Source organism: Suillus clintonianus, assembly GCF_016758775.1.
Source record: "Suillus clintonianus strain FC179 chromosome Unknown DEU56scaffold_144, whole genome shotgun sequence".
Taxonomy (NCBI): domain Eukaryota; kingdom Fungi; phylum Basidiomycota; class Agaricomycetes; order Boletales; family Suillaceae; genus Suillus; species Suillus clintonianus.
The window spans coordinates 80,041-105,644 of NW_024539368.1; the positions used below are offsets into that span (position 1 = coordinate 80,041).

Genomic DNA, 25,604 nt, shown 5'->3' on the forward strand with positions numbered 1-25,604 from the left:
TGCCCGCATCTATGAGGATGCCCGTGCTCATGACCTTCACTTACCTGCAGGAAAATATTTTCTTGCAGATGCTGGCTTTCCTCTACGGCCGGAGTTACTCGTACCATATTGTGGTGTCCGCTACCACCTTGCGGAATGGGGCCGCGCGAGCGTAAGGTGAGTTTACAAACATTTATTTTTTCAGCCACCAGAGTGTACTAATTTTTGCCTACAGACCAGCTAACAAAAAGGAACTATTCAACTTGCGTCATGCGTCAGCGCGCAATGTCATCGAACGAATCTTTGGCATCTTGAAAAGGCGCTTCCGCATTCTCCTTCTATCGCCGTCGTATTCAATGGCGGTTCAGGCACAGATCCCCGCTGCTTTGTGCAGCATACACAACTTTATCCGTTTCCATGACCCTACCGAGGGCGCCATCCCTGTTGATGCAGACAACGACGCTGGTGATTTGCACACCGGAAACTGGGAGCAACCGGCAGTAGCAGATGACCATCAACTTGCTGATGCAGATGTTCACACATCTCGCGATCGCATCGCAGAACATATGTGGTTAGATTATCAGCGGGTTTTGCGAGAAAGAAGTGTTCTCAAAGGTGATTCAGACAGTGATCTATCAGACCAGGCTTTATCAGAGGACGAGGATGGGCTGGGGCGGTTCTAGTCTTAGAATAGGTGACATTGAGCACATGTAACTGGCACTTGCACGAAAACGATTACATTGATATGAGAGCAGGAGTGGTATGAGAACAGTACATGATATAGTAACTACATGTTAGTATGAGTATGAGGCAAGTTACAACACAACACGAGTGGTACATGATACCTATACCTTCGCCATGAGCAAAGTGATATATAACGAACGTGTCTCAAAGTCCCCGTCGAGCGAAATGTAAGCGGCAAGAGAATTCTCATTTCCCTGACGGCTGAAGATCTGCATCAACTTTGCTCTCTCCATGACCGACAGATGTCCATCTTGGATACGCATAATCTCCAAGGCGCGGGTCATGCTGTTCGTGCTGGAGTTCAAGGTAAGCGACGGCGCAGAAGGTGTAGATGGGGAAGCCGTCAATGACTTCTCCAGAACGTCAGTCAAGCGGTTGATTGCACCCTGCATACCCACAACAGCGACTGCAGGGGTGATCTTTGCTGCCCTGGCGGCACTGCTCATGAGTTCCTGAGCAGTCTGCTTGGTCACACGGGCCTTCTTTATGGCTGGCTGCGCAGACGACACCAGAGTCGCAGAAAGTGGGAGGGATGCCGGCGGCGGCGGGAGGGATGACGGCGGTGGCGGGAGGGATGACAGCGGGAGGGATGACAGCAGGGGGCTGTCATCATAGAAAGTAGTTGGTGGAGCACCCGTGGAGGTGTAAGATGTCACTTCAGCGGAATCGAGTAGAAGAGTGTCGGTGCGCAGGCGCTTGTTGCCAGAGGACTGAGAGGTTGTGGTAACACCGGTAAGAGGAGGTACACGGACTACTTGCGGGGTGATTTGCAGGGTGGTGCTGATGTTCCCCATAGGATCCATGCTGGCAGCTGTCGGAATAATAGGCCCTTCGGCCTCAAGATCTTCGTCCTCAAGTTCTTCGGCCTCGGGTGCATTGGCTGATGAGGTGGGGGGTGGACCCGCGGAGGTAGGGTGGAAGGCATAACTTCCACGAGCACTGCTGTTCGTCCCCAAGATCTCCAGCATCTTGTCGTAGAATACCCAGCCCTTGTTCCGGAAGGGACGCATTGACGAATGAGACTAATATCATCAGTCTGTATACAAGACACATACGAGCATGATAGCGTACCTGTGGCTCAACATAGGCCTTCCACACAACTCCCGCGTCTGTACCTTCGATCGATGCTCCTGTGTCCTTGTCCCAGTGACAACCTGATTGGTTGCGGTATGTCTCAATGCCACTGAATGATTTTTTGAGCTAAAAACAAACATCAGTTCATGATAGATTAAGATCAAGATAACATATTACCGAGGTCCACTTAGTCTTGACCTTCTTCCCAGTCTTCAGTGCCCCCACTGATTCGAGTGTTTCATCGGCATTCAGGAGAACTGCCGCTTTGTTGTAAGTTTCCTGTGGAAAGTTTCCTCCGTCGCCACCCTGTGCACGATTAAGGACGAGGTAGTCAAGTAGTGCGTGAATCTCGAGGTCATTCCAATGGGCCTTGTCGGCAAACTGAACTGGTTGGGCCATGAGAACACTGGTATAATGGGCACAGATGGCAGTAATAGTGACCACCCAAGCACAGATCTGTGTACGACGTTGATTGTCAAAGGAATACGAATTCATGATGATGTACAGGTGCAAGGTGAAGCAAGGTTCAAATTTCGGACTCCGACTCTCGGGACGGCCCAAGCCGACAATTTGCGCAGGTTGTTTTGCCAAATGTTCGTCAACATCTGGTAGACGAACTGGCTCTAAATGGTCACCCGGTCACCGGGGGGTCATGTTTGCCACAATGCGCCCAGGTGCTGACAGTCAGGAAGGTGACAAAGAGAAAGATAAGGATAATTCCCAATCCCTCTTCTGTCAATGGAAACTTGCGCTCTTCGAAAAAAGACTCATCGACAAATCTCTTCTCGCGGCATACAATTCTGAGCGTCTGCCTGTCATCTCTGGGATGCTTGAGATGGCCACCTCAATGCTGAACCAGACAATAACAACAGGAGACGTGCCGATCCGATGAAACTCCATCCTTTTCATGATTGGCATCAACTGCAAGTTCAACAGCATCGTTCTCGATGGGTTTGCGAGTCCAGGGAAACCGATCAATGCGTACGGGATGATTGATGAAGGGCATCTGGAGGCTGGGGACAGGACGCCTGATGCGCCCAATATGCTCCGGGTGGGAGGTGGAGAGTCTGTCGTGAAGACCATTTTGGTCTATACAGACCGTGGTATCACACCGTGCTTGTACTCGCGCCGATGCAACCCTGACCGTGGACGCACTGGGGGCATGCGACAGAAGTGTTGTGCGCACAACTGTCGTTCTGCCGTCATCGGCGCCAGTGACTCGCCGTTGTATCCCCTGCTGACCTTGTTCTTATTGATCAAGAGGGCTATGCTTATTCGGCTTACGTCCTGGAAATTAACAAGACGAAGGTGTACAAGACGAAGGTGTTTGTAATTCAGTTGGACAAAGTAATTGGGGCTAATGTCCGTGGCGCAGAAGGCGTGAACAAATATCTTTCGATGATATTTTTGGGCGTGTAGAGATTTGGTGCGTCATGACAAAGGTTTTTCAGTATCGACTCATGCGTGCCTCAAATACATACCGTATATAACCAACGCTACGCACGTATACGTAGTCATCGACATTTGTAACGTATCCAATTACGTTGGTTAGGTTTTCAACTCGTTTGGGCGAGAACGCCTTCGGCCCATGAGGAGTGGGTCTAAGAGAAGAGGTTGGTTGTGATTCCCAATTATTAGCCCAGCGTACGTCCAATACCTAGGAGGCGGACTGCCTCGGGGAAGAGCCCCAGAGATCGGACACTGGTATCAGTTTCGCGGGTTGTCCGGGGAGGTGGTGCGAAAGTGGGAGTGTGTAGGCCAGCCTGCATATCATGAATGCCGGCGTCCGTGTGAGCATAAGTGCGGGAATCCATGTGAGGAGGCTGTGGGGGTCAACCGAAAATACAATAGCTTGAAACGGAGTCATCGTATTGCGTGCTCGGTTGCGTCGAACGGAGGGACACCTGCATAACTTCCGGGAAAAGAGCAGTGTTTGGGTGAGAGATTCTGGAGTTGAGATGGTGCTGCAGAAGAAGAAATGCGAGAGCTAGCGGTGTAGCTACGCGACGGCGGTCGTGGCACAAAAACAAGTGGTAACGTGTGTGCACCGCTGCTGTTCGCTCGACGACCTTGTGACTCTATGTCAAGAGTGTCAGATTCTTTACTGACTGAAGTACAAGCAGTTTAAGACTCACATATATACCGTAATCAAAGTAGCGTGGAATTAGACGTTGGGGATAGCTCGGAACGCGGGCGTCTCCTCTGTCGTAATAAACATGTCCAAGTCGGATTTCCTGTGGCTACATGGCCGTGCTATCGACGTGGCGTAAATTTTCGTACATGACGCCTCCCGTGAGCTCAGTTTGCGATCGATGCAATCATCGTTGGTGATCGTAGTATGTTGCGAACAAGAGCAGTAAACTTCTGAAACATCTTTAGAGCGGCAGCCTAAGTCCCACATTTCCATGAAAGGACATTACGTTTGATGGAAAAACGACGACATCTGATCTGGCATCGGATTACGAATGATATGGGAGATGGCTGTAGCCAGTATTGCTGTACATGTAGAGTGGAGGCATGCCCCAGATATTAGCTCCGATACAAATGTGAAGCTTGCAGGTTGTGGGTATTAGATGCTTTGTCAGCGATTTTGGATGGGTAATTGAAGATACCGGGCCTGCGCGCTGACCTGCCTTTGTTTAAGATCATCACCAGCGACACCGCACCTCTGTATAGTAGTACAGCCATTCCACCCCATGGTACTTTTATCTTTCAATCGTGTAATCGCCTAGGCACCTTGTCATGCTGGCCCCTTCCAGAAACCACAGAGCAGAAGCAAAGTTTAACGTTGCCACTGAATGTATGCCATGTTTCATTGACTTTCTTTCTTTTCTGACCATATACTAGTCCCACATCTAGGGCTTCATTCAGCTGCTGTATCAGGCGATATCGGACTAGTTCAGTTTGCTCTCAATCATGGTCAACCCGTCAATTCTGTACTAGACGGCGTTCTCCCTCTACACGCTGCTTGTGCAGGTGGTAATGATCTCGTAGTCAATCTTCTCATAAAACACGGAGCAGACGTCAATGCATCAAGGTCAGTTTTCATCATAACCCATAACTCCGATCACGTATGAATTCTTTCCACAGACTTCCCCGCAGGTATTCAGATCGCAGCCGTGATTGTGCCGCCGCTCCTATTGTCGGTCCTTCTGGTGCAACCCCACTTCATTTCGCTGCTGCAAACGGTCACGCAAGCGTCGTTCGCACACTTCTTATCCATGGCGCCCATCCTAATCGTCCAGATAAGCACGGCATCACCCCTGAGGTCGTCGCCCGTCAAAATGGCTGGATTGAGTGCGCTGATATCCTCGCAAGCGAGATTCTTGCACGTGCACGCGGTGATAATACACCCGATAGCGACGGTCATTCCTCTAGGGAGCGGTCCCATGCTCCTGTCGAGCACCTTGAATCTTCCCTAAGAAAGAAGCTCCACTTCAAGCGCTCTATCGACCACGCTCTTACCGCACTCAAAGTCGCAAGTGGCGCTCCTGATATCGACCAACAACCACCCTTTGTGCGCTCTGGATCCTCTGAACAAGATGACATACAACCTCAAGACTCGCCATCGTCTGGTCGTCGCCCATCTCTTCACGACGAACAACCTCACCGTCCCTCACTCCCAAAAATTTCACGTCGTCCGAGATCGGCAGGCACAGGCGCCGAGGCTACCCCTCCCAGAAAACTAAATTCTAAGCTGTCACTCCTCAGCTTGTTCAAGAAATCAAATGTCGATGCTTCTTCGTCTAGCGTTACCTCCGTCTCAGAGCTCCCGATCAATTCCCCCCCTTCTTCTTCATCACCAGTTCCTGTCCCTGGGACAGCATCGCCCGCATCAACTGCGGCAATAATATCTTCCCCACGCCTCTTCCCCGCACCTCTCTCATCATCTCCGCACGAGACACCCGCGCATGAACTTCACCGCCGCAGGCTTGAAACCAATCCTGCACGCGCTTCCCCCGACCCAAATCCATGGCATCGTTCTACCAGTTCCTCGTCCACACCTGGCGAGGAAATACCGGAGCCAACAGCCCCTGTGAGACCAGGCATATTGCGCATGCACGCTCGCTCATCTTCAGGCCAAGCCTCCCAGCAACTCCCCACATCCCGTATTATCCGCTTTGACAACTCTACCTCCAGTTCCTCCTCCCTCGCCGCACGCGCGCGTAGCCCACCATCACGTGGGAGCGTTCCACACGACAGCCGCCTGCGTACCCTTAGCATGGGAGCAGGCGCCTCGGACGTCGATCGTATACCAGATACAATCGAAGAATCCCCTCGCATACCGCAGTCTCCTCCCCCGATCCTAGTCAACGCCATCGACCTCGATGACCTCGAAGACGAAGAAGAAGAATACGGCGTACCCATTTTCCACTCCGCATCCACGCCCAACATCATGCTCACCCCCGACCGCGCAGTCCCAGTGTCCGCTCAATTCCCATTCAGCATCAACGTGCCTCCTCCTGACGACAGTATTATGTCTTCTGAAAGTCGTCTGCGTGGAGACTCTGTGAGCAGCGCAGGCACGACGGGTACTGCGAGCACGTACACGCAATCTAGCTCGAGCGACGCAGCATGGCCTCCAACGCCCTCCTTCTCCGGCGCCAGTCCCCTAATTGCGTCCCGCTCCATGGACACGGACACCAGCATAGGTATAGACGGACTCCCCATGTCCCCCCGCGTTCGCCGAACGCCTTCAGGTCTCGACATTTCCTCCATATCCTCACGAGCGGCGGTAGAAGCGCTCGTTCAGCGGGCGCAGCAATCTGTCCTTGACATGGCTGTTGATTTGGAGGAGAATTCGAAGAGAGATAAAGGGACTGGACGGACGCCTTTGAGCTTGAGGTTGGCGATGTTTGGGGAGAGTTTGGCTATTGAGAGGATGATGAAGGAGGAGGAGGAGGCTGTCGAAAAGGGACTGCTAGTTGTTGATGCGGGGACGACACCTCCTGCCAGCGGTTTGGGTGTGGGCGAGAGGTCCTTGTTGTCGAGCAGTAGGCCTCGCGCTGTGGATATGACTTTTTCGAGGAGTAGTAGCGGGAGTGGTTCGTGGTCTTTCCTTCTTCACTGTTTTACGTGCTAACGCATGATATAGGTGCATCTAGTGAGGACGCGTCGCTCCAGCATCGCACACGGATAGCATCAGACGAAATTAGGCGGACGGCCTCTGCTGATTTCAGGCGGACGATGTCAGATTCGCCCTTTGACGGCATCACGCGAACCTCGGATAACACCCGACGCACGCGCAGTCCCCCTGTCGCATCGCGACACCTCCCACTCCCACTCCCCCACCAGGACTCACAGCATCCACATCCCCTGCCACTCCCCAGCCCACGCACGCAGAAATCGTATGAGGCGTTCGCGTATACGCCACCGCGGTCGCGTACGCCTGACCCATACGATACAGACCCAGATGAAGATGCAGAACTGCCGGGTTTGGGTATCGGTTTGGGTATGGGCATGGGTATACCTCTCTCGCGCATCTCAACAGCCCCTACGCACGTTGGGCGCATATCCACGGCGCGGAATGACGTCTCAACAATGCGTAGGCTATCACCACCAGCACGTAATATCTCATTGACGGCTGCACGGAACATCCCAACGAAGTCATCAGCACGTAATGCATCGCCTGCAGCACGGACTCTATCATCGTCAGGACCACGTGACATCTCAGCGACGCCGGCTGCACGAAGTGTGAATAAATTATCTCGGATGGGGTTCTCGACGCTGGAGGGGTGGCAGCCGGCACCGATAACGGCGTGTTCTCCGCCTGCGAAGCAGAGATTTGGGGGGATACGGACAATCGTGAGGGGGTTTCAGGGGAAGTAGGTGTGTCCTTAGTGACTTGATTTGCGTTTTTGGTGTAGGGGTGGACTTGTGTGATGCGCACGCTGGTGTGTCTTCGTTTTTTATGCATATGCCCGTCAGGCTTTCGTTCATGGCCAGGGCTTACTTATTAGACGCTGTGTTGTGTGTTGTTGTGTTTCTTGCATTTTTGACTGTATTCTCTATCGTTGTTGTCGTTGTCGTTTTTATTGCTGTTGTTGTTGTTGTTGTATGGTGCTTGCGATAACTTACTTGTGTTTCGATCGACATTGTAACATATGCATTTTTTGATACTCGTTTGTAATTTTATTGAGTAACAAGTCGTTTCAGCTTTAAGGGTGTAGTCTGGGCTCAGAGCCTCAATCAAGGGCTCGGTGGCTGAGTGCAGTGACCAACGCTGTGACTGGTCTTTAGTCCTGAGAAGGGAGAACTGATGGTGTCGGGTAAAGCCTTGCTATTCTACAACACCACGCGTTCGGAGATTCCAGACGAGACAAAGAGAAGAAAAAATAGTGAAGTGATGACCACAAGTGACCGCGGGACAAAGATGTTTTCTGTACACCTCACCGTCTCACTAGGACGTCACAAAATTGTCTTCCGTATATCACGACCGATGGCTAATCATACAAACATTCTCAGACAAACAAGTTACAGCAACAGGAACTAGGTCTCCTTCCATTCCGAAACAGCTCATAACGGAACCCTCACAAACATCCAGTACTTCTTTTCGTGGTCTCTTACGCTCGGGGGAGGAGCTGGAGCAGTAGTGATCTGGAGTGACGTCGGTCATAAAGCCAGAAAAGGACAAAAAACAAACAAACCGGGGTGAAGTCTTCGTCTCTATTGAGGACCCACACTTGGTTGACGTCCATGATATGGATTCTGCAGATAGGGGAGACGAATGAGATCTCGTCACCAGCAACCAGTATGAGAACCAAAGACCACACTCACGTATATTTTCCGTCACCCTCGGTGGAAAACTGGAGCACCTGGGGCTCGTTGCTGCCTACGACATCACATGTCTATTATTTCACGCTGTTAGCAGTCTCGTATCTGTCAACAACAAATAGACCAACCTCTTCGTTGATAACAATATACTTGTCCCTCAATCTATCCAAGAGAGTAGCAAGACCCAGAGTTGCGTTCGTGACAGAGAGCTCGACCTATAGGCATTGATGAGCAGAGGATGTACGTTAATGGTTCACGCGTACAATATCAGCCTCCTCAAAGCCCACGACCATGCCGTCAGCTTTCATGTGGACAAATCTGGTGTTGTGCAAAAAATTCTGCATCTTGTAATCGCCGGAGTGTAGCATTGTGAGGTGTGTTGATAGTCTGAGGACTGAGTAAGAGAGGGTGATTGATCAATGGCAGGATATGCTGCGACCTTTATACCTGCCTGAAAAGTCCATTAGGTTCCAGATGCCGAAGTCAGTCTTGGTCTTGGGCCACACTCATTTGGCTTCGGCACAACATAAGCCGGATCCCACCTTTCGGTTATGATTATCTTACACTCTAAGATCTCCCCAAATGCTATCAAGTGGCTCGAACTTGACCGGCGCTACGCCATCCCCATTTCAAACATAGGGAATTAATTGGCAATCGCAGAAGTAGCCTATCAGGTGTGATGGCACTTTCAGACTGTCATTGACCAAAGATCCAATCACGCAACTTGGACAATTGCTCGAGATTTGAAAATGGGTCCTGTCCGCATCACCTTTGTGCCAGCATCGGGAGGTCGCGACAGGGGCAACATCACGGTTTGAACAATTGTTCTCTCGTGGGCCTTTAGGTCTGTCTGCATGGAAGGTGCCAGGGATGACCGACTGCCTTTCGTCTTCTTCAAAACTGAGCCTCTGTCTAGGGGAGACTACCAGAACCGTCAGAGTACTCAGTCAATCAGTCAATCATGTGGCGAACGAAGTACATTACCCCCTCTTTTCCACCATCCCCCTTCCAGAGTTCCGTTGAGTTGGTCCCATACGTAGCGTTAGGGGTGTAGTGGCCTATCTTTGATTTTGAATGGGTACCTTGGTAGATATTAATCCCGCGATGTCGCGTGTTCGCATGTCGACTAGCACATGCATTTCCGCGATTCTCGTGCTACCGCTGAGTGATTTTGAAATGCTCCAAGATATTAGAACGTTTCACGGAGAGATGGCACATGATCTACCCGACCTCCTGTATGGAGTTGGTTTGACTTCACGGGGGTTCTGTCAGTGGGTCTAACCAAGTGCAGCCGTTGTTAGTGTTGCGGCAGCCTGGAGCTGGTTAGTGTTTGCTTGGGCCTGATTCGCGTGCAAAGCACAAACCGAACCAGTGGTTGTCCGAAGTTGTGGTAGCCGATAGTACAGCGGGGTTGTCAACGACTCAACGCAGCAATAACACGCGACAGCTGCAAGAATTGACTTGCCAATTACACGGGTTGCTAACCGAGTAGATGAATAGAACTTGAGATAAGGTCAACCTTCCATGGAGATCCTATCTATGCGTGCAACCAGATGTGCTAGAATCGCAGTAATATGGTTAGCCTGCAAGGTGTTGTAAAACTTGAAGGAGATTATATTCGGTTCAAGTCCTCGATCACGTAATGAGGCTGCATACTGTTTGGATCCAAAGCTTTTGCCAAACAATCTCACGTTCACCCGCGCTTCACTTGTCCGAGACTTCACTGCAAGTACAGTGCTAGGTGCCGCAACGTAACATACCTCTATGCCTCCATGCACTCTGCATTTTGCGTCCACAAGTTCGTCGTTGGTGTGGGATCTACAGACTCCACAGCGTAGCGACACAGTCATACTAGTATCTCATGCATGGATGCATACACAAGTAATGGATATTAAGTATCAGGTGCGTTATGGCAGATTGATATCGGGAAAACCAAATAGGTCAAGTGATAATTCCCTTGCGCTGTGGAGCTGGAAAACTCATAATCGCCGTGGCGGCGTCTGATCTCGACCTGTCACCTCCATCAGGCTGTACGGTGATTCGGACATGGCGGCATGCTGCGCAGGGACTTTGCCTGACAGCCGAACGAGGAAAGATGCTATTCCAGCTGCGAGTGACGGGTTTGTTGATGGGTTTGTCCACTGAACGTCAGAAATATCACTGCTTCCACTCCGCCAAAAATGAATACATGGTGGTATGGCCTAAGTTTTGGTCTGCAGGTGTGTTGAAGCAAGTCGAGCTTGACAGTGGACATTCCAACCAGAAATTGTGATGGAAGACCGGACACACGTACAGCCGTTCATGGGCCTCCTCAGATCCGTCAGTTGACACGATTGCTTTCCGACCCTCACGAATACTAGCGGGACATGACTTCAAGGCAAATGACTGTCAGTTTCTCGTTACAGATCATCTAGATTCGGTATGGTGACTGCAAGTCTCTGCAAAGGCGGTGTTTGTGGTGATGCAGGTGTAGTGTTGGAGGCGATGTGCGTCGACGAGTCTGCGACTGTCAGGCTACGTGTGCTGCGATGCAGGTACCGTACTACTAGCAACAGTTCGGATCCTGCTGTTGATGGCGGAGCGTAGAAACAATTCACAGTCAATGTCATTAATAGCATAACAGAGCCTTCAAATTCTCTAGTTCTTGTGATCGCTGAAGTCCTTGCTCTCGTAGTTGAAACGAAGACGATAATTGGGGGGGAAGTATCGTTGCAGTCCAACATTGCACCGACGTTTTAGCTGACATGACCAGCTGGGTGATGACGTTCTGAGCAATAAGATTTCGGCGCAAGTCCCCCAGTAGCTCTCGGATACAATTGACCCACAGGTCTCCCAAAACCAATGATGTATCATTCATAAATGTCCCAAGGCAACGGCCCATCATACACCATCCTCGCATCATCAGGACACCACTCCAACAACCCCCTCAATTCCGGCGCCGACGTATGATACGAATGAAATCGCAAAAACGGGTTCCGCGCGAGTCGCTTGGCAAGTAGAAAATCATGGCAGCCATACAAATCAAGCTTATACGGTGCGTATCCGTTCTTAACCTATATTTCTAGTTTAATACGGCATAAAATCGCAGGAGAAGATGAAAGTGCTTACTTCGCCGATACGAGCGGCCTCCTCGCTGGCAGTGGGCTCGATGCCAACGTATTCGAACTGATGAGCGGGGAATCGAACGGCTGTGCGGTGAAGCTCTTCGAAACGACGGCGCTTCATTTCGTAGCCTACGATGGTGACCTGTAGGGGGTACCGGCCTGTTATTTCGTGAAAACGAGCCAGCGAGAATAAAAAGTTTTGGTATGAATCGAGAGCGTAGGTCTCTGTTGTTGCACGAAGGAAATAGGGCTCGCGGTGCGTTTGTTCTGAGTCGGGGTGGAAGAGACCTAGACTTTTTGCTAGACGCATGTAAGATTCTGCTTCTGTTGTGGTCGACTGCAGTCTAGTTTGACCTCTGAAAAAGAGGGTTAGCGAGACTGACTTGTGTTCCTGGGTTGAGTACCTGCCCGCTGAAAATGAGTAGGGACGTATCGTCCTGTAGCGTTATTTCTACTCTAAAGTTTATCAGTTGCGTGATTTCGTGGTAGAATTTTGGGTCGGAAGACATACCCTCGTCTGATGTGTTCTACGAACGCAGAAATCCTATAACTACCTCCCCCTCGCTGGTATTCCTCCAACGTCCACCGGTCCTCGTCCAGCACCTGGTCAGGCTGTGTCCCAGTCCAAATTGCGTGGCCTGGAACGATGACAAGGTGAGATAAGTTTTCCAGAGTTGAATTACGAGCAATGATTGAGAGGATGCTCTGAGGGGGCGTGTAAGCTACCAGTGAAGGTGAAGAAGAGGAGAATATGAAAGCGAGGTTGTATAAGAATGAAACACAGAAGCATCCTCCGAGAATAATGATGCTTAGGTTTGTGAACCTTGATCGTGCGCGTAGGAGGCTGAGAGCACGTTTGAGGTCGGACGAGGAGAATGTGCGAAGGTGCTGGGAGGTTCCTCGTCGGTTGGATGAGACTGGTGAGGGAAGCATGGAGCTGCGATCATACGAAACACGTCCGCTGGTAATCCAGTTAGTTGTTCGTTGGCCTTCGTCAATGTATGTGGTGAGTTCAATGAAGCCGGCGCGGTACACGTTCCCGTCCTCTTAGACTGTCAGTCACGTGATTCAAAGATTAACAGAATCCACGCCCTCCACCAGTTGTTCACCGCGCTGACTTGCACTAAGTCACTGACCAGGCTAGTTTCACAAACTGCACCACAGCTGAGCCGCTGCTTACTCTTACCGCTCACGATTTTTCAGGCCGCGGCATGTTAGTTCCTCGACACATCATTGCTCAAAAATATGGCCACAGGGCGACGGTCAAGCAAATTGCACGTTACTTGACTGGTGAGCTGGCAGCGGCTGCCAAAATTGTCAATTGAGAATTCGGTCCAACGGTTTACGCGTTTTGAAATAGGACCGGGAAACGTAATTAAGCCTCGCTCGCAGCTGGCATTTGCATTTGACATTGTATGGTTTGGACATGATGTTATGATATTGTTCAAGAACTTACTGCATCTTGTACTCTTCCCAGGATGGTGTTCTCATTCGTGGAAAGAACCCTCTGCCTGCTGCTAGAGAGGCGTTGTCCATCCTTGATGGCAACAATAAATTCGGTCTGTACGTGTTTTTCCTGCTGTTTATCATCCAGCTACTGACTCGCTGAAAGCAAGATACCCTTTATTCTGGTAAATGATTGCATGTCCTTCCGTGATGTAAGCATTCAATTGTTTCAGCTTACCAACGGCGGCGGCGTAAGCGAAGAGGAACGATGTCGCAAATTGAGCTCGCAGCTTGACGCACAGGTGTTGCTTCCAAGTTGCCCTGATTCCTGAGTTTTACTGACGAGTTTGGACAGATTCATCCCGACCAATTTATACAGGCTCACACTGTTCTGAAATCTGTTGTACACAACTACGCTGACGTACCGGTCTTGGTCCTTGGAGGCAAGGGCGATACCCTTCGAAGGGTCGCGGAAGGGTACATAATTCTTGTAGCTTGCATTTGAATCCTGCTGATAGAATCTCAATTCAACGTAGATACGGCTTCCAGAAAGTCTATACTACCCTCGATATTCTCGCTTGGAACCCATCGTAAGTTATTAGCTCCTCTCATAGTTTTGACTCGATTTTGTTATTTTCTCAGGATATGGCCTTTCCACGATCTCACACAAGAAGAAAGAGCATCTGCCAGGGTTAGATTTTTCACTCGCTCAAGCGAACGGCTTACACAAACATGATCACTTAGCCTACCGACTTCTCAAGGACCCAATTTGGCGCCATCTTCGTCTTCCATGATCCTAGAAATTGGGCTCTCGACATCCAAATCATGTGCGATGTGATCCAGGGTATTATTGGGGGTTCTCATGAATCCAATCATACACGAAAGCCTGTCGACCTAGTATTTTGCAATCCCGATTTAATATGGCAGTCAGATTTTGAGGCTCCCCGTATGGGCCAAGGAGCATTCAGAGTTGCCTTCCAGGCTGTTTTTGAGGCGAGTCTGTCATTCACCGCCAAATCCCATCGAGAACAATCTGATACGCCTGTTTCGCAGTCATTGACAGGGTCCACTTATCCTTATGTCCAATTTGGCAAACCAACTGAGGCAACGTACAAGTTCGCCGAGATGATGCTGAAGCATCGCTTACAGGGTGCACCCAAACCTTCACTGTGCGTACAATCTGGTGCTTATTCCCTCACGATTAGCTAACGACCGCATAATCCCTCCACAGGTATATGGTTGGAGGTACATATTTCAGTGTGCCTGCTCTCGATCGTACCCTCACTTTTATTGTCCCCGTAGACAACCCAGAATCTGATATAGCAGGTGCCAATGCTGCAGGTTGGAAATCAATTTTAGTTCACACAGGTGTATATGATCCCCGTCGTGGACCTCCAAATCATCAACCAACTCACCAAGCAGAGGATGTTGCGGAGGCAGTTCGCTGGGCGTTAGAACAAGAACTCTGCTCGTAGATGATCGATCTGGGTATTCGCATGATTTGCACAACGCGGTAGATGTGATATTCCTTGCACATCAGCGTCGACACCAAGACGGTGTTACGTGCAGCGTTCTGTAGGGCCAGTGAGTAGTGGCAATGATCCCATACATGACTTAGACTAGAGACGTTCTAGGATGGTCTAGAAAACCCCTGCAATTATGTCTGATCTGCTATGCTGTAAGCATGCTGCTTACGCTCATACGATTAACGCGTCATACGTGTGATCCGTGTTGATTGCGTCATACGCGTGATCCGTGTTGATTGGACACCGCGTTGTGATTATATGTGTTTGGCTATTAACATTGATCCGGTATATATATCTTACTTATAGGGTCAAAACAGAAATAGGTTTCAAACTTGTAAAAAAATATCTTTTGGTGGGCTGGTACATATCATGGAGGGTACCTCTGGGATGGATATGAGCCAACAATTAAGAAAAACGGCGGTTCGGTTGTGGAGATATGTCCAAAATACTGATATTTATAGGGTCAAAACAGAAATAGGTTTCAAACTTGTAAAAAAATATCTTTTGGTGGGCTGGTACATATCATGGAGGGTACTTCTGGGATGGATACGAGCCAACAATTAAGAAAATCGGCGGTTCGGTTGTGGAGATATGTCCAAAATACTGATATTTGAGCCTACCTCCCATATCACATGAATGCCGACCTCCGGAAGGTCTGGGACCATTCCCAATCGATTCAGAGGCCTCGAATACCCTAGGAGAGATGTTTTCAGTATCGGTATTGATGCGGAATACCGGGATAGTGACATATAGGAGGTCAGGAGGAGGGGGAGGACCCTGTATATCTCAAGAACACGATTTTTCCAGGCAATTCTGGCATGACCATCGTGTTCAGAGGGCTCAATAACCCCCAGGAAAAATGCTTCTGAAGGACAGGCTAGTCATATGAAGTCTAGAAAAATCGATCTTTGGGTGGGGGAGCATGGCCTTGGTGGCCAACTTTGGAACATGATTTTTAGAGCAAAATCCGGCTCGACCAGCGTCTTCAGATGGTCAAATAACCTCAAGAACGAGTCCTAGCTAAAGCCAAGCAAGCCATATGAAGGCTGAAAAAATCGATCTTTGGGTGGGGGGAGGATGACAGGGGCAGCCAACTTTGGAACATGATTTTTAGAGGGAAATCTGGCTCGACCAACGTGTTTGTATGGTCAAATAACCTCAAGAACGAGTCCTAGCTAAAGCCAAGCAAGCCATATGGAGGCTGAAAAAATCAATCTTTGGGTGGGGGAGCATGGCCTTGGTGGTCAACTTCGGAATTTGATTTTCTCATGCAAATCTGGCTCGACCATCCTTTTCAGAGTGTTCAATAACCTCGGAAACAAGTCCTACATCAACCCTTGCGAGTCATATGAAGGCTGTAAAAATCAATATGTGGGGGAGGCCTGCATGCCCTAGGGGGTCAACTCCAGCATTTGATTTCTTCGTGCAATTCTGGCTCGACCATCCTTTTCGGAGTGTTCAGTAACCTCGGAATCAAGTCCTACATGATGCCAGGCAAGTCACATGAAGGCTGTAAAAATCGATGTGTCGGGGGGCCAGCATGGCCTAGGGGGTCAACTTCAGCATTTGATTTCTTTGTGCAATTCTGGCTCGACAATCCTTTTCGTAGTGTTCAATAACCTCGAAATCAAGTCCTACATGATGCCAGGCAAGTCACATGAAGGCTGTAAAAATCGATGTGTGGGGGGGCCAGCATGGCCTAGGGGGTCAACTTTGGAATTTGATTTTATTGTGCAATTATGGCTTCACAAATGTATTCAGATGGTCCAATAACCTCTAGAAAGAGTCCTAGATACAGCCAAGCAAGCCGTATGAAGGCTGAAAAAATCAATCTTTGGGTGGGGGGGAGGGGCATGACAGGGGTTGTAGTCAAATTTGGAATATGATTTTAAGAGGGAAATCTGGCATGACCAACATGTTGTATGGTCCAATAACCTCTAAAATGAGTCATGCCTGAAGTCAAGCAGGTCATATCAAGGCTGTTAAAATCGATGTGTGGGGGGCCAGCATGACCTGGGTGGTCAACTTTGAGAATTGATTTCTTCGTGCAAATCTGGCATGACCATGGTCTTTGTATTGCTCAATAACCTCGAAATCAAGTCCTACCTTATCCTACCCAAGTCATATGAAGGCTGTAAAAATCGATCTTAGGAGAGTGTGGTGCTGCTGCTGCTTACATAAGCAAGAATGCGGTCCTCTCAGAGGGGGCCTGCTCACCACTCAATGCCACTGTGATGCACCAGCAAATAAATCTTGCTGATTTGTTTCCGAGGTTCAGAGTGTTAGATCCTGCCTGTATCTGCCTTATGAAACGCCAAAATTGTGAATTGCAGAGGTGTTATGCAGAAATGCACAGCAGGGACCAAGCTGTTCACCTCTGATAGAGGTGGCCATCTTGTACATGTATATTTTCGCTTTTTTACGATCTTCTTGGCTTTGGTGGATTTCACACAAACAAGACTTGTCCAAGTCCTGAGATTTGACTGACTTTTGCTTCTTGTCTGGTATTGACTTGCATGACAGGGGCAGCCAACTTTTGAACTTTATTTTAGAGGGAAATCTGGCAGAGTCCTTAGATTTGACCGATGTTCGCTTCTTGGCTGGCTTTGGCTTCATAAATGTCTCTCTTCATAACTCCATGAAAGCGAAAATATAAGTAGAAGTTGGCCACCTCTATCAGAGATGAATCCCCCATGAAGGGGAGGAGTCCTCAGATTTGACTGACTTTCACTTCTTGGCTGGCAAAACCTGGACCTTGCCACTCAAATAGCCCTCAGAGCGAAAATCCTGGTCACCTCTATCAGAGATGAATCCCGCATGAAGGAGGAAAACCAGAGCCTTGCCACTCAAATTGTCCCCAGAGCCAACAAGAAAGTTAAAAGTTAAAAGAAGCGAAAATAAAAAGTGTTGGCCACCTCTATCAAAGGTGAATCCTGCATGAAGGGAAGGAGCACTTAGATTTGACCAACTTTCACTTCTTGGCTGGCAAGGCCATGTGGGCCAACATGTGGCTGACTGTCATATGAATAAGTTGCCCTTGGGCAATGGATGATACAGTGGAATTTGACTGCATCTCTGATGGAACCGCAGGAAGAAAGTTAATGTTCAAGGATATCCAATTCACTGGTTAGTTTGTAAAGCGGTGTCCGGAGCTTCTTCTAACACTCTAGCTACAATCAGTGCCCATGAAGGGGAAAAACCCTTAGATTTGACCGACTTTCACTTCTTGGCTTGCAAAACCTGGACATGGCCACCCAAATAGCCCTCAGAGCGAAAATCATGGTCACCTCTATCAGAGATGAATCCCACATGAAGGGGGGAAACCAGGACCTTGCTACCCAAATTGCCCCCAGAGCCAACAAGAAAGTGAAAAGGTAAAAAAAGCGAAATTCCTGGCCATCTCTATCAGAGCTGTTTCCCACATGAAAGGAGGGACCAAGATCTTGCTACCCAAATACCCCTCAGAGCGAAAATCATGGTCACCTCTATCAGGGATGAATCCCACATGAAGGGGGTAAACCAGGACCTTGCTACCCAAATTGCCCCCAGAGCCAACAAGAAAGTGAAAAGGTAACAAAAGCGAAATTCCTGGCCACCTCTATCAGAGCTGTTTCCCCCATGAAAGGAGGGACCAAGATCTTGCTACCCAAATACCCCTCAGAGCGAAAATCTTGGCCACCTCTATCAGAGCCCATGAATGGGAAAAGCCCTCAGATTTGACTGACTTTCGCTTCTTGGCTGGCAAAACCTGGACCTTGCCACCCAAATAGCCCTCAGAGCGAACTTGGGGCGAGGAAATAGGAATGTGAACTCTGGGGGGTCACAAGGATATATACCTCGAGAGGCGTGCTAGTAGTATCATCCTTGAGGGATGCTACTGAGGCAAATCTCTTCAATTATGAGGAGGATCAGGGACTAGCTAGACACCGAATATATGCGAAGACGTGCAAAAATTGTGATGGGGTCATGAAGAAGGAGGTTCAAGAAGTCAAAGCCAGAAAAGGAGGATCACAACATTCTTCCGAGTCGTTTGGGTGAAGGGATGGTAGATGAACGCTTGAAAAAGGGTCGTACTCACCAGGTTAGGTGTGTATCAATTCGTCCCATGCCTCACTTTCTATCATTAAGATTTTGCTAAGCCTTGGGGAAGAATCACCGGACCAAGAAGAACAGACGATGTACAGTCATTACTGGGATTTGGACTATCCTGCAACTATCTTCATTTTCAAATATACTTCGTTGGGTAGGTCATGGTATTTTCTATGTGTCCCCACTCATGCCAACTCCCGACCCCGCCTGATACAACCCTCAACCCAAGCGACTTTTTCTTGACCTTGCTTGCATCATTGCAACAACATCAATGACATTGTAATTACATTATGGCAAGGGACACTTACAAAGGCAAAGCCAGCCAAGAAGCCAAAGTCAGTCAAATCTAAGACTCGGACAACCTTTCTGTGTGCAATGGCAAGATAAGTGTACCTACTTTTATCATGGGCCAACACATAGCCGACTGTCATGTGGATGAGTTGTTCTTGAGAAATTGATGGATAGACTGCATGAACCTGACAATAAATCAGACACTGATATGCCATAATGCTCTGATGATCTGTACCCTATGCCAACCAACAGCCACATTGCTCCACAGAACACCAATATCATCACCATTACTGACCATCAGCCCGCAGCTACATGCAGCCCTCAGCCCATGGAAACCCTTTGCCAAATTCAATCTCCATCCAATCATGCCCTGGGCCCAATACAACCTCAAACCAGGCGGCTAAGCATCAGTTACTAACCCAATGCGAAAACCTCAGCCCAATCCAACCCTCAGCCCTGCAAAGCCCTCTACCCAATCCGACCCTCTGCCCAGTGTAACCCTCTGCCCAATCCAACCCTCAACCCAGGCAACTATTTATTGACCTTGTTTGCATCATTCCAACAACATCGGTCAAATCCTGATGGGATTATGAATAGGTTCACTTACAAGGGCAAAGTGATCCAAGAAGCGAAAGTCAGTCAGGTCTAAGACTCAGATGACCTTTGTTCACACACAAAGGTTGTCCCAGTCTTAGATTTGACTGACTTTTGCTTCTTGGCTGGCTTTGCCTTCGTAAATGTGCCTCGTTGTAATGTCATTATGATTTGACCGAGAAACTCCAACACAGTCTACATTAGCAATCAACCAATGAATGATGATGTAAATGTATCCAATATGTTATTGGTGACATTCACATCTTCGTTGAGTTGGCAGCGGTTGTTGATGTAGACTACAAGAGAAGCGACTCCAGGAATGATTGCCTGTCCATAAGTTAAATGCTGTCCCTAGGTAGCTACGCTTGACAGAACTGTGTTCTATCATCATGAAACATATGTTTGATCTGCTACTAGCAAGTCAAAAGACCTATTGGTAGAGGAATGTAATGATAAGAATTGTGGGGTACATCTGATGTGGTCAACCAACCTCAGCTCGCATTGAGTTTCAGATCAAGGTGGCTGACCAGGTATTTACAGTTGTGGAGGTATGGACTAGAGAAGATCTCATAATGACATCATGGAGTTTGTTCACAATATACAGTGGTTGAACTCGTAAAAGAGTATGTGGATGCTGCATTTGCATAAAAAAACCTCGCGCGTGCGACTATGTCTTGCACTGTGGCAATATCACATCTTTTGTACCTCATAGTCCTTTGTAATGTGTCTCACAAATGTGAATAAATGCCTGATGTCAGATGATAAATTAAATCCTAGTCTTCCCGTTGCCCGCATTACATTATACATCAAGCCAAAGAATGAAGGCATTAGCTGCCATTGAGGTTCATCTGGTATATGAGCACTTGCATGGCAGTTTTGCGTTCCCAAGTTCATGCAATGGTGGCGCCAAGGTGCTATTCACAAAATTGATTAATACAGTACATCTACATCCATCGCTCATTCCACAATATCTTCTAGTTGGGTCATGGGAAATGGTCTCCGTGGACGTGTGGGAGGGGGGACTCTCTTGTTTTTCCTGGCCATGGTCATTTTCTTCTGAAGTTCCCGCCGCTTCTGTCTCTCTGTCTTTCTCCGCAGATTGCCATCAGTGTCGAAGGGTTGTGAGTCCATGAGGTCGGCTGCAAATATGCGTTTACCCTTGATCAGCTTCATCGTTCGACGTGCTTTTGGGGCCCTCTTCTGACTCTCTCCTCCCCTTCCAATACAATCGATCTTGTAGAATATTGGATTGGTCGTGAACACAATTGATTCGTTCTTTTGCGTCCACACTCTTGCTCCGCTAGCAGGAAGGCAGTGAAGTTCCGAAAATACCTCACGTAATCCCTGTTTCAGCAACTGTTGCTGATCCTCATCCATCGCCTTCATCGTCCTGTGAAATTCTGCAATGTATCCATCGCCCTCCCAAAGCCCAGACCACTGAGTATTGTCCTTATGGGCGGCATCAGGGTCGGGAAAGAACAGAGTGCACCTGTCAAGGAAGGGCCTCGACTTCGGACCCATGCGACCAGGAGTGACGCCCGTACTATCATTCAGCCCGGCATTGCATGCTTCAAATGCGACTGCAGCGAGAGTGTCATCGATGCTGGTGATTGTCCAGCACTTCATGGCCTCTTGAAGCGAGTTTGGGTGAGGTCTGATGCCCTTGAAGATTTCGGGTGTGAGCATCAGCCACATGTGCCTAGTGAACATGACCACCGAACGTCCGACGGAGAGTTGAGTGTTGGACAATCTGGGTGACCACACCCAGGGTCTCATGATCATTGCAGGCGAGTTTGACATGGCTGCCTTGAGTCGAGTCCATGTTGGTGTGCGACCAAGAGGATAGTCCTCCAGTTCAGACTCGGTGCTTTGCCATACATTAGTTCTGCTCACTGCCCGGTCCCTTTGAGCCTTTGCATTGACTCCCATGAGGGCCAGTACATGCACGTCATCGATTTGCTGCACCTCAGTCAGGCAGGTGTCGCTATTGATGTCGAAGTCGTGTAAGAAAAACATTCCTGCAGTTTCGAGGATGTTTCTGTACTCGAGTAGGGCAAGAGATTCACGGATGTGAGAGTCGTAGATGATAGGAGTTGATGTTGTAGAGCGAAGCATGTGGTTGAGCACTCCAGTGAGAACGCCAAGATTCGGTGGATTCTTTCTGACAATGGATATCTGGGTCCTCTGAATCTCCCGCACCCGTCTCCTCAGAAGCTCGAACCAGATCTTGGATGGAATCCACAGGACTGGATCTGATTTCAGGTATTCTCTGGCCTGCATGACGAGAATCGCCCAAGTCATTCTATAGTCGACGATGATTGGAGCGTGTGTCACTGACCTTTTCTTCCACATTTTCCAGGATGATTCTGGCTGCATGTCCGCTCACCCTATACTCATCCCTGACACCATATGTTTTCTCCTTGCAACCCTCGACGACCTTGGCGATTTCGGTGCATTCAGCCATATATGATGGGGACAGCTTATAGGCGTCGCTGTCGGATGCGAAATTCGCTTGGTTGCTGTTTGTTCGAATCGACTCATAGTACAGGTTGTAGGTGCTCCTGAATGCGATGTGCGTCTGCTGAGATCTCTCCTGTTGCATCTCGGCCTGCAGCGCCCCATATCTAGACAGCGTGTTGTGATGATGTATCTCCCCTCTTTTGTAGCCTCCCGCTCCAAATGATGCTTCCAGTGCATCTAAGCGCCACACCCCTACGAGTGGGACATTTGGAGAGTGGGGCGTGAATGAGACACCCACATCTACCAGCAGTTCGCCATGCCTCCTGTTCATCATATATTGCCAGTCAAGGTCAGGCAGGTTGCGACGCAGGGCCTCTTCTGGTCCTGAGAAACGCCCCCTCTGGCCATCCTTCGTGAGCAGCTTGATTCCCTTTCCTTCCAGAATAAAGAAAGACGACCCATACATGCTGAGCTCAGGGTCCTCCATCACGTATGCGAGCTTCCATGCGTTTCTGCACGTCACAAAAGTCATCGTCTGAGAGGGGGATGGTTTTAGGAGGTCCCCATCCGCCCCTTCTCCGTCCGCACCTCTGGCCTTTGTAACGTGCTTCCTCCAATGTGTGTTTCAGGTAGGGCTCCCAGCTGACGTCGGTGCACTGTCCAATCGATGGAAGCAGTACCCTATCCCAGAATATGTCCAAGACCTCCTTTGGCATCAGAGTGATTCTCCGACCGTTCGTTGGGTGCTGATGAATCATCCTTGGGAACGCGATGTATAGATTGAGTGTCGATGATGCTGATGATATGCGGCCCATACAGACATGAGGGATGGCAGACATGGGAAATCGTTTGGAGAGCCATTCAGTCCTCCCACCGGGTGAATTTGCATCCTCTTCCGACTGCGGTATGGTGATCTCTACATAGGTGTGATTGTGCTTGTATATGCCTGGTTTCGTTGGAAAGGCGGAACGATGTAGACACCAACAGACCCTTTGCATCGGAACACCTTTGTTGTCCATATGATGCTGGTCTATGTCCACTGAGATCTCTATCTCGTCTTCTGAGAGTGAACAGCATCTCGTTCCGAGATCAACATATAAGGCAGGACCATCGCCATACCGATGACTGGTGCAGCCCCGCACAAAGGCATTGTGTCCGAACCTGCATTCATCCTGCAGTGGGGGATCATATTGGGCGGATTCGACGAGCTCAGATGCGGAGAGTATTTCTACATCAGTGATGTATGTGCACTGTTCGTCGTGATCAGTTCCCCGTCGCTTCAGGCTATATGCACCTGTCACACGATCAGGAACTTGGTCCGAAGGATCATGGGAGTCTGTTGTGCCGATAGGCATGATGTGGGTCCATGGTTGCTGTGGGGTCGCATTGATAGAAAATGTGGAATGAACTTGGTGTGATTCGATAGCCGCAATCGACCCAGTCTAACCAAGCGGTGGAGATCGGCATCCCCCCCAGCAGGGAATGTCATCGTCGTATGGATATCCCTAGGAGTCAGCATCCTCTCAATGGTAGGTCCGCCCTCATATTCATCGAATCCATGGTCGTCTGGCAGCCATCTCCTACCTCCGTATGCAGCCAATGGAATTGGTGCGGTTGGGACGTGGAAATCGTCTGTTGCTTCCAAGATACCAGTTTTTCAATCGCCTCCGAGATGTTGTGGCAGGCTAGCCAGTGCGTTGAGAGTCCTCGGTATCATGGACGACCGATGGGTAATTCTGGCTCTGAGTTGAAGGTGTGTTCCAATGGCACGAGGGACTATTGAATTGCGATTCCGAGATCCAGCGAGGGTGTTTGTTTGCTTTGAACAGCTTGTCAAGGTGCGCCTTGCCAATTGCATGTACCATATTCGTGGCGTCATCATCCTCACTTGATCCTGCATCTGGACCATCTTGCTCAGCATTGGGTGCTATCTCCATTCTTCACCACTGTACGAGGCAATGCTCTCCATCTTGATGGACGATGGGGCGTTGACACATGGAGCAGGTGGCGCTCACAACAGTCAGCCTCCGCAGGACCTTCAGGCAATCAGCCTGGTATCGCCCATTCTGGATCGAATTGATGATGTCCTCGTCGGGTGGTAGCTCGTCGTTTTTCCAATCATCTCGTGGGCTGTCTAGGAGCATCAGGGAGTTGCTGCAACAGAGCTTGACATGCGCAGCAATAGCGCGCAGCATGTGAACCCGCAGTTTGTGACCGCATTGGATCTCAAAGTCGGGTAAGTTGCCCTGCTCATCCAAACCCAGCTTCAGACATTGCGCCAGCACGGAGCAAGCGATGGGACCACAGTCGACCCCATTTTGCTCCCAGTCCATTGGGTTGATGGACACGTCTGAGACATCTCCTGTGCTCCATCCATGAAGGGCTCCGATTTTCCTCCAATATTCCGGACCTCTCCAATCGTTCCAGTCATGTGGATCCTCTCCGTCTACATCCATTGAATCCGCAGAAATATGGCGACCCAAGACGTGCGCCATGCGTCGCTCATAGTCGAATATGACCACGAAGAAATGGTTGGAATGATGCACTATGAATCCGACAGGGGCCATGGCACATTGCCGTCATGGGGCACAAAATGGTTCCGCCGGAAGTGCTCCAGTTCTTCATCCTCGATTTTTTGCCCTCACTGCATTCCAGTCCACATATCTCATGTGTGTTCTGCCCAGCATCTCATACCACACATGGACAAGTAAAAATTGCGACTGCTGCTTCGAGCCACTCGTTTAATCCAAGGGTCGTCCAGCTATGCAGCACAGACAGCCAGACACCCGGCTGCGCCATTGCACGAGCTGTTAGTTGGTAGCATGAGTGACTCCAGGTCTATCATTTTATACTCTGAACTCCACTCACAGGCGATTTCCTGCTCAGTAAGTGCAGCCAATGTAGGTGCAGGCGCTTCAGGCGAGTGTGTCCTGAACTCGTGTTGCGGGGGGGCGTGGGTCTATAGTCATGATCAAGCGTTCCTCCGATCGACTGTGATCTCCCTGATATACAAATAAATGGTTCAGCCTGCTCACACAACCATGGTACCTTGACGGTCAATGCTTACATCTCACTTTCTTATTGTGTGCATCATCCTCATTTTGTAGTTGGATGATGTTTGAAGAAACTTCGTGGATTACATGTGTCCTGGGCGCTGGAAATAGAATATATTATAACATCTTCGACAGAGACTTTGAGATCGACCAACCATTGACTTCTGTATGTCTAACACCTTTTTTAGGACGTCCGCGAGCACGTCGAGTTGATGGCTGTTCCCTGACTTCCCTGCTCCCATCTCCGCCCCATTGAAATTGAGACTCGGGAATTCGGCTTCTGCTGGTTGGTTGTCCACATTGCATGTATCGACAGGGACTACAGTGCTGATACCACCGTGACCCCCATCAATAGTTTCCTGCTGGCATGGATTACTTGTCGCCCGGATGATATGTCTGACACTTCTATCATGATTGAAAGTTAATGTCTTGTGCGTGCTGCCTGTGGTCAAGTATCATTTCAATGAAAA

The 25,604-nt window shown here is 49.3% G+C and overlaps 9 protein-coding genes across 9 annotated transcripts; 4 read left to right on the plus strand and 5 right to left on the minus strand.

Annotated features, from left to right (window-relative positions):
• Positions 1-1,676: 1,676 nt before the first annotated feature.
• On the minus strand, positions 1,677-2,196 carry DEU56DRAFT_747565 (uncharacterized protein; the record flags this gene model as incomplete). The annotated part of the gene is made up of 3 exons (XM_041349287.1): positions 1,677-1,745; positions 1,795-1,923; positions 1,975-2,196. Coding segments are annotated over 3 exons (420 nt in total), but the record flags the coding sequence as incomplete, so codon positions are not given.
• Positions 2,197-2,461: 265 nt separating this feature from the next.
• DEU56DRAFT_918803 (uncharacterized protein) lies at positions 2,462-3,216 on the plus strand (the record flags this gene model as incomplete). Its single annotated transcript, XM_041358177.1, has 3 exons — positions 2,462-2,674; positions 2,726-3,011; positions 3,059-3,216. 3 exons carry the CDS (start codon positions 2,462-2,464, stop codon positions 3,214-3,216), a joined length of 657 nt encoding a protein of 218 aa, XP_041202254.1.
• Positions 3,217-4,423: 1,207 nt separating this feature from the next.
• On the plus strand, positions 4,424-7,957 carry DEU56DRAFT_904970 (uncharacterized protein). The gene is made up of 4 exons (XM_041356693.1): positions 4,424-4,597; positions 4,645-4,834; positions 4,888-6,842; positions 6,893-7,957. Exons 1-4 carry the CDS (start codon positions 4,540-4,542, stop codon positions 7,624-7,626), a joined length of 2,937 nt encoding a protein of 978 aa, XP_041202255.1. The 5' UTR covers positions 4,424-4,539; the 3' UTR covers positions 7,627-7,957.
• A 356-nt stretch (positions 7,958-8,313) lies between these two features.
• DEU56DRAFT_918805 (uncharacterized protein) lies at positions 8,314-8,939 on the minus strand (the record flags this gene model as incomplete). Its single annotated transcript, XM_041358178.1, has 5 exons — positions 8,314-8,394; positions 8,445-8,505; positions 8,575-8,645; positions 8,700-8,786; positions 8,835-8,939. 5 exons carry the CDS (start codon positions 8,937-8,939, stop codon positions 8,314-8,316), a joined length of 405 nt encoding a protein of 134 aa, XP_041202256.1.
• Positions 8,940-11,162: 2,223 nt separating this feature from the next.
• Positions 11,163-12,752, minus strand: DEU56DRAFT_865713 (uncharacterized protein). Its single transcript, XM_041355385.1, has 5 exons — positions 12,735-12,752; positions 12,187-12,681; positions 12,084-12,131; positions 11,680-12,031; positions 11,163-11,624 (listed from the first exon to the last, which is right to left on the minus strand). The coding sequence occupies exons 2-5, from the start codon at positions 12,606-12,608 to the stop codon at positions 11,421-11,423; spliced, it is 1,026 nt and encodes a 341-aa protein (XP_041202257.1). The 5' UTR covers positions 12,609-12,681; positions 12,735-12,752; the 3' UTR covers positions 11,163-11,420.
• Positions 12,753-14,888, plus strand: DEU56DRAFT_837844 (HAD hydrolase). The gene is made up of 13 exons (XM_041354856.1): positions 12,753-12,814; positions 12,879-12,965; positions 13,036-13,088; positions 13,153-13,238; positions 13,288-13,306; positions 13,355-13,423; positions 13,477-13,598; positions 13,658-13,711; positions 13,764-13,812; positions 13,866-14,114; positions 14,175-14,290; positions 14,353-14,366; positions 14,424-14,888. The coding sequence occupies exons 2-13, from the start codon at positions 12,887-12,889 to the stop codon at positions 14,594-14,596; spliced, it is 1,083 nt and encodes a 360-aa protein (XP_041202258.1). The 5' UTR covers positions 12,753-12,814; positions 12,879-12,886; the 3' UTR covers positions 14,597-14,888.
• Positions 14,889-17,893: 3,005 nt separating this feature from the next.
• Positions 17,894-18,685, plus strand: DEU56DRAFT_761187 (uncharacterized protein; the record flags this gene model as incomplete). The annotated part of the gene is made up of 3 exons (XM_041350510.1): positions 17,894-18,021; positions 18,077-18,217; positions 18,475-18,685. 3 exons carry the CDS (start codon positions 17,894-17,896, stop codon positions 18,683-18,685), a joined length of 480 nt encoding a protein of 159 aa, XP_041202259.1.
• A 1,893-nt stretch (positions 18,686-20,578) lies between these two features.
• On the minus strand, positions 20,579-23,436 carry DEU56DRAFT_918808 (uncharacterized protein; the record flags this gene model as incomplete). Its single annotated transcript, XM_041358179.1, has 3 exons — positions 20,579-21,895; positions 21,960-22,593; positions 22,670-23,436. The coding sequence occupies 3 exons, from the start codon at positions 23,434-23,436 to the stop codon at positions 20,579-20,581; spliced, it is 2,718 nt and encodes a 905-aa protein (XP_041202260.1).
• A 585-nt stretch (positions 23,437-24,021) lies between these two features.
• DEU56DRAFT_918809 (uncharacterized protein) lies at positions 24,022-24,648 on the minus strand (the record flags this gene model as incomplete). Its single annotated transcript, XM_041358180.1, has 1 exon — positions 24,022-24,648. One exon carries the CDS (start codon positions 24,646-24,648, stop codon positions 24,022-24,024), a length of 627 nt encoding a protein of 208 aa, XP_041202261.1.
• Positions 24,649-25,604: the final 956 nt, after the last annotated feature.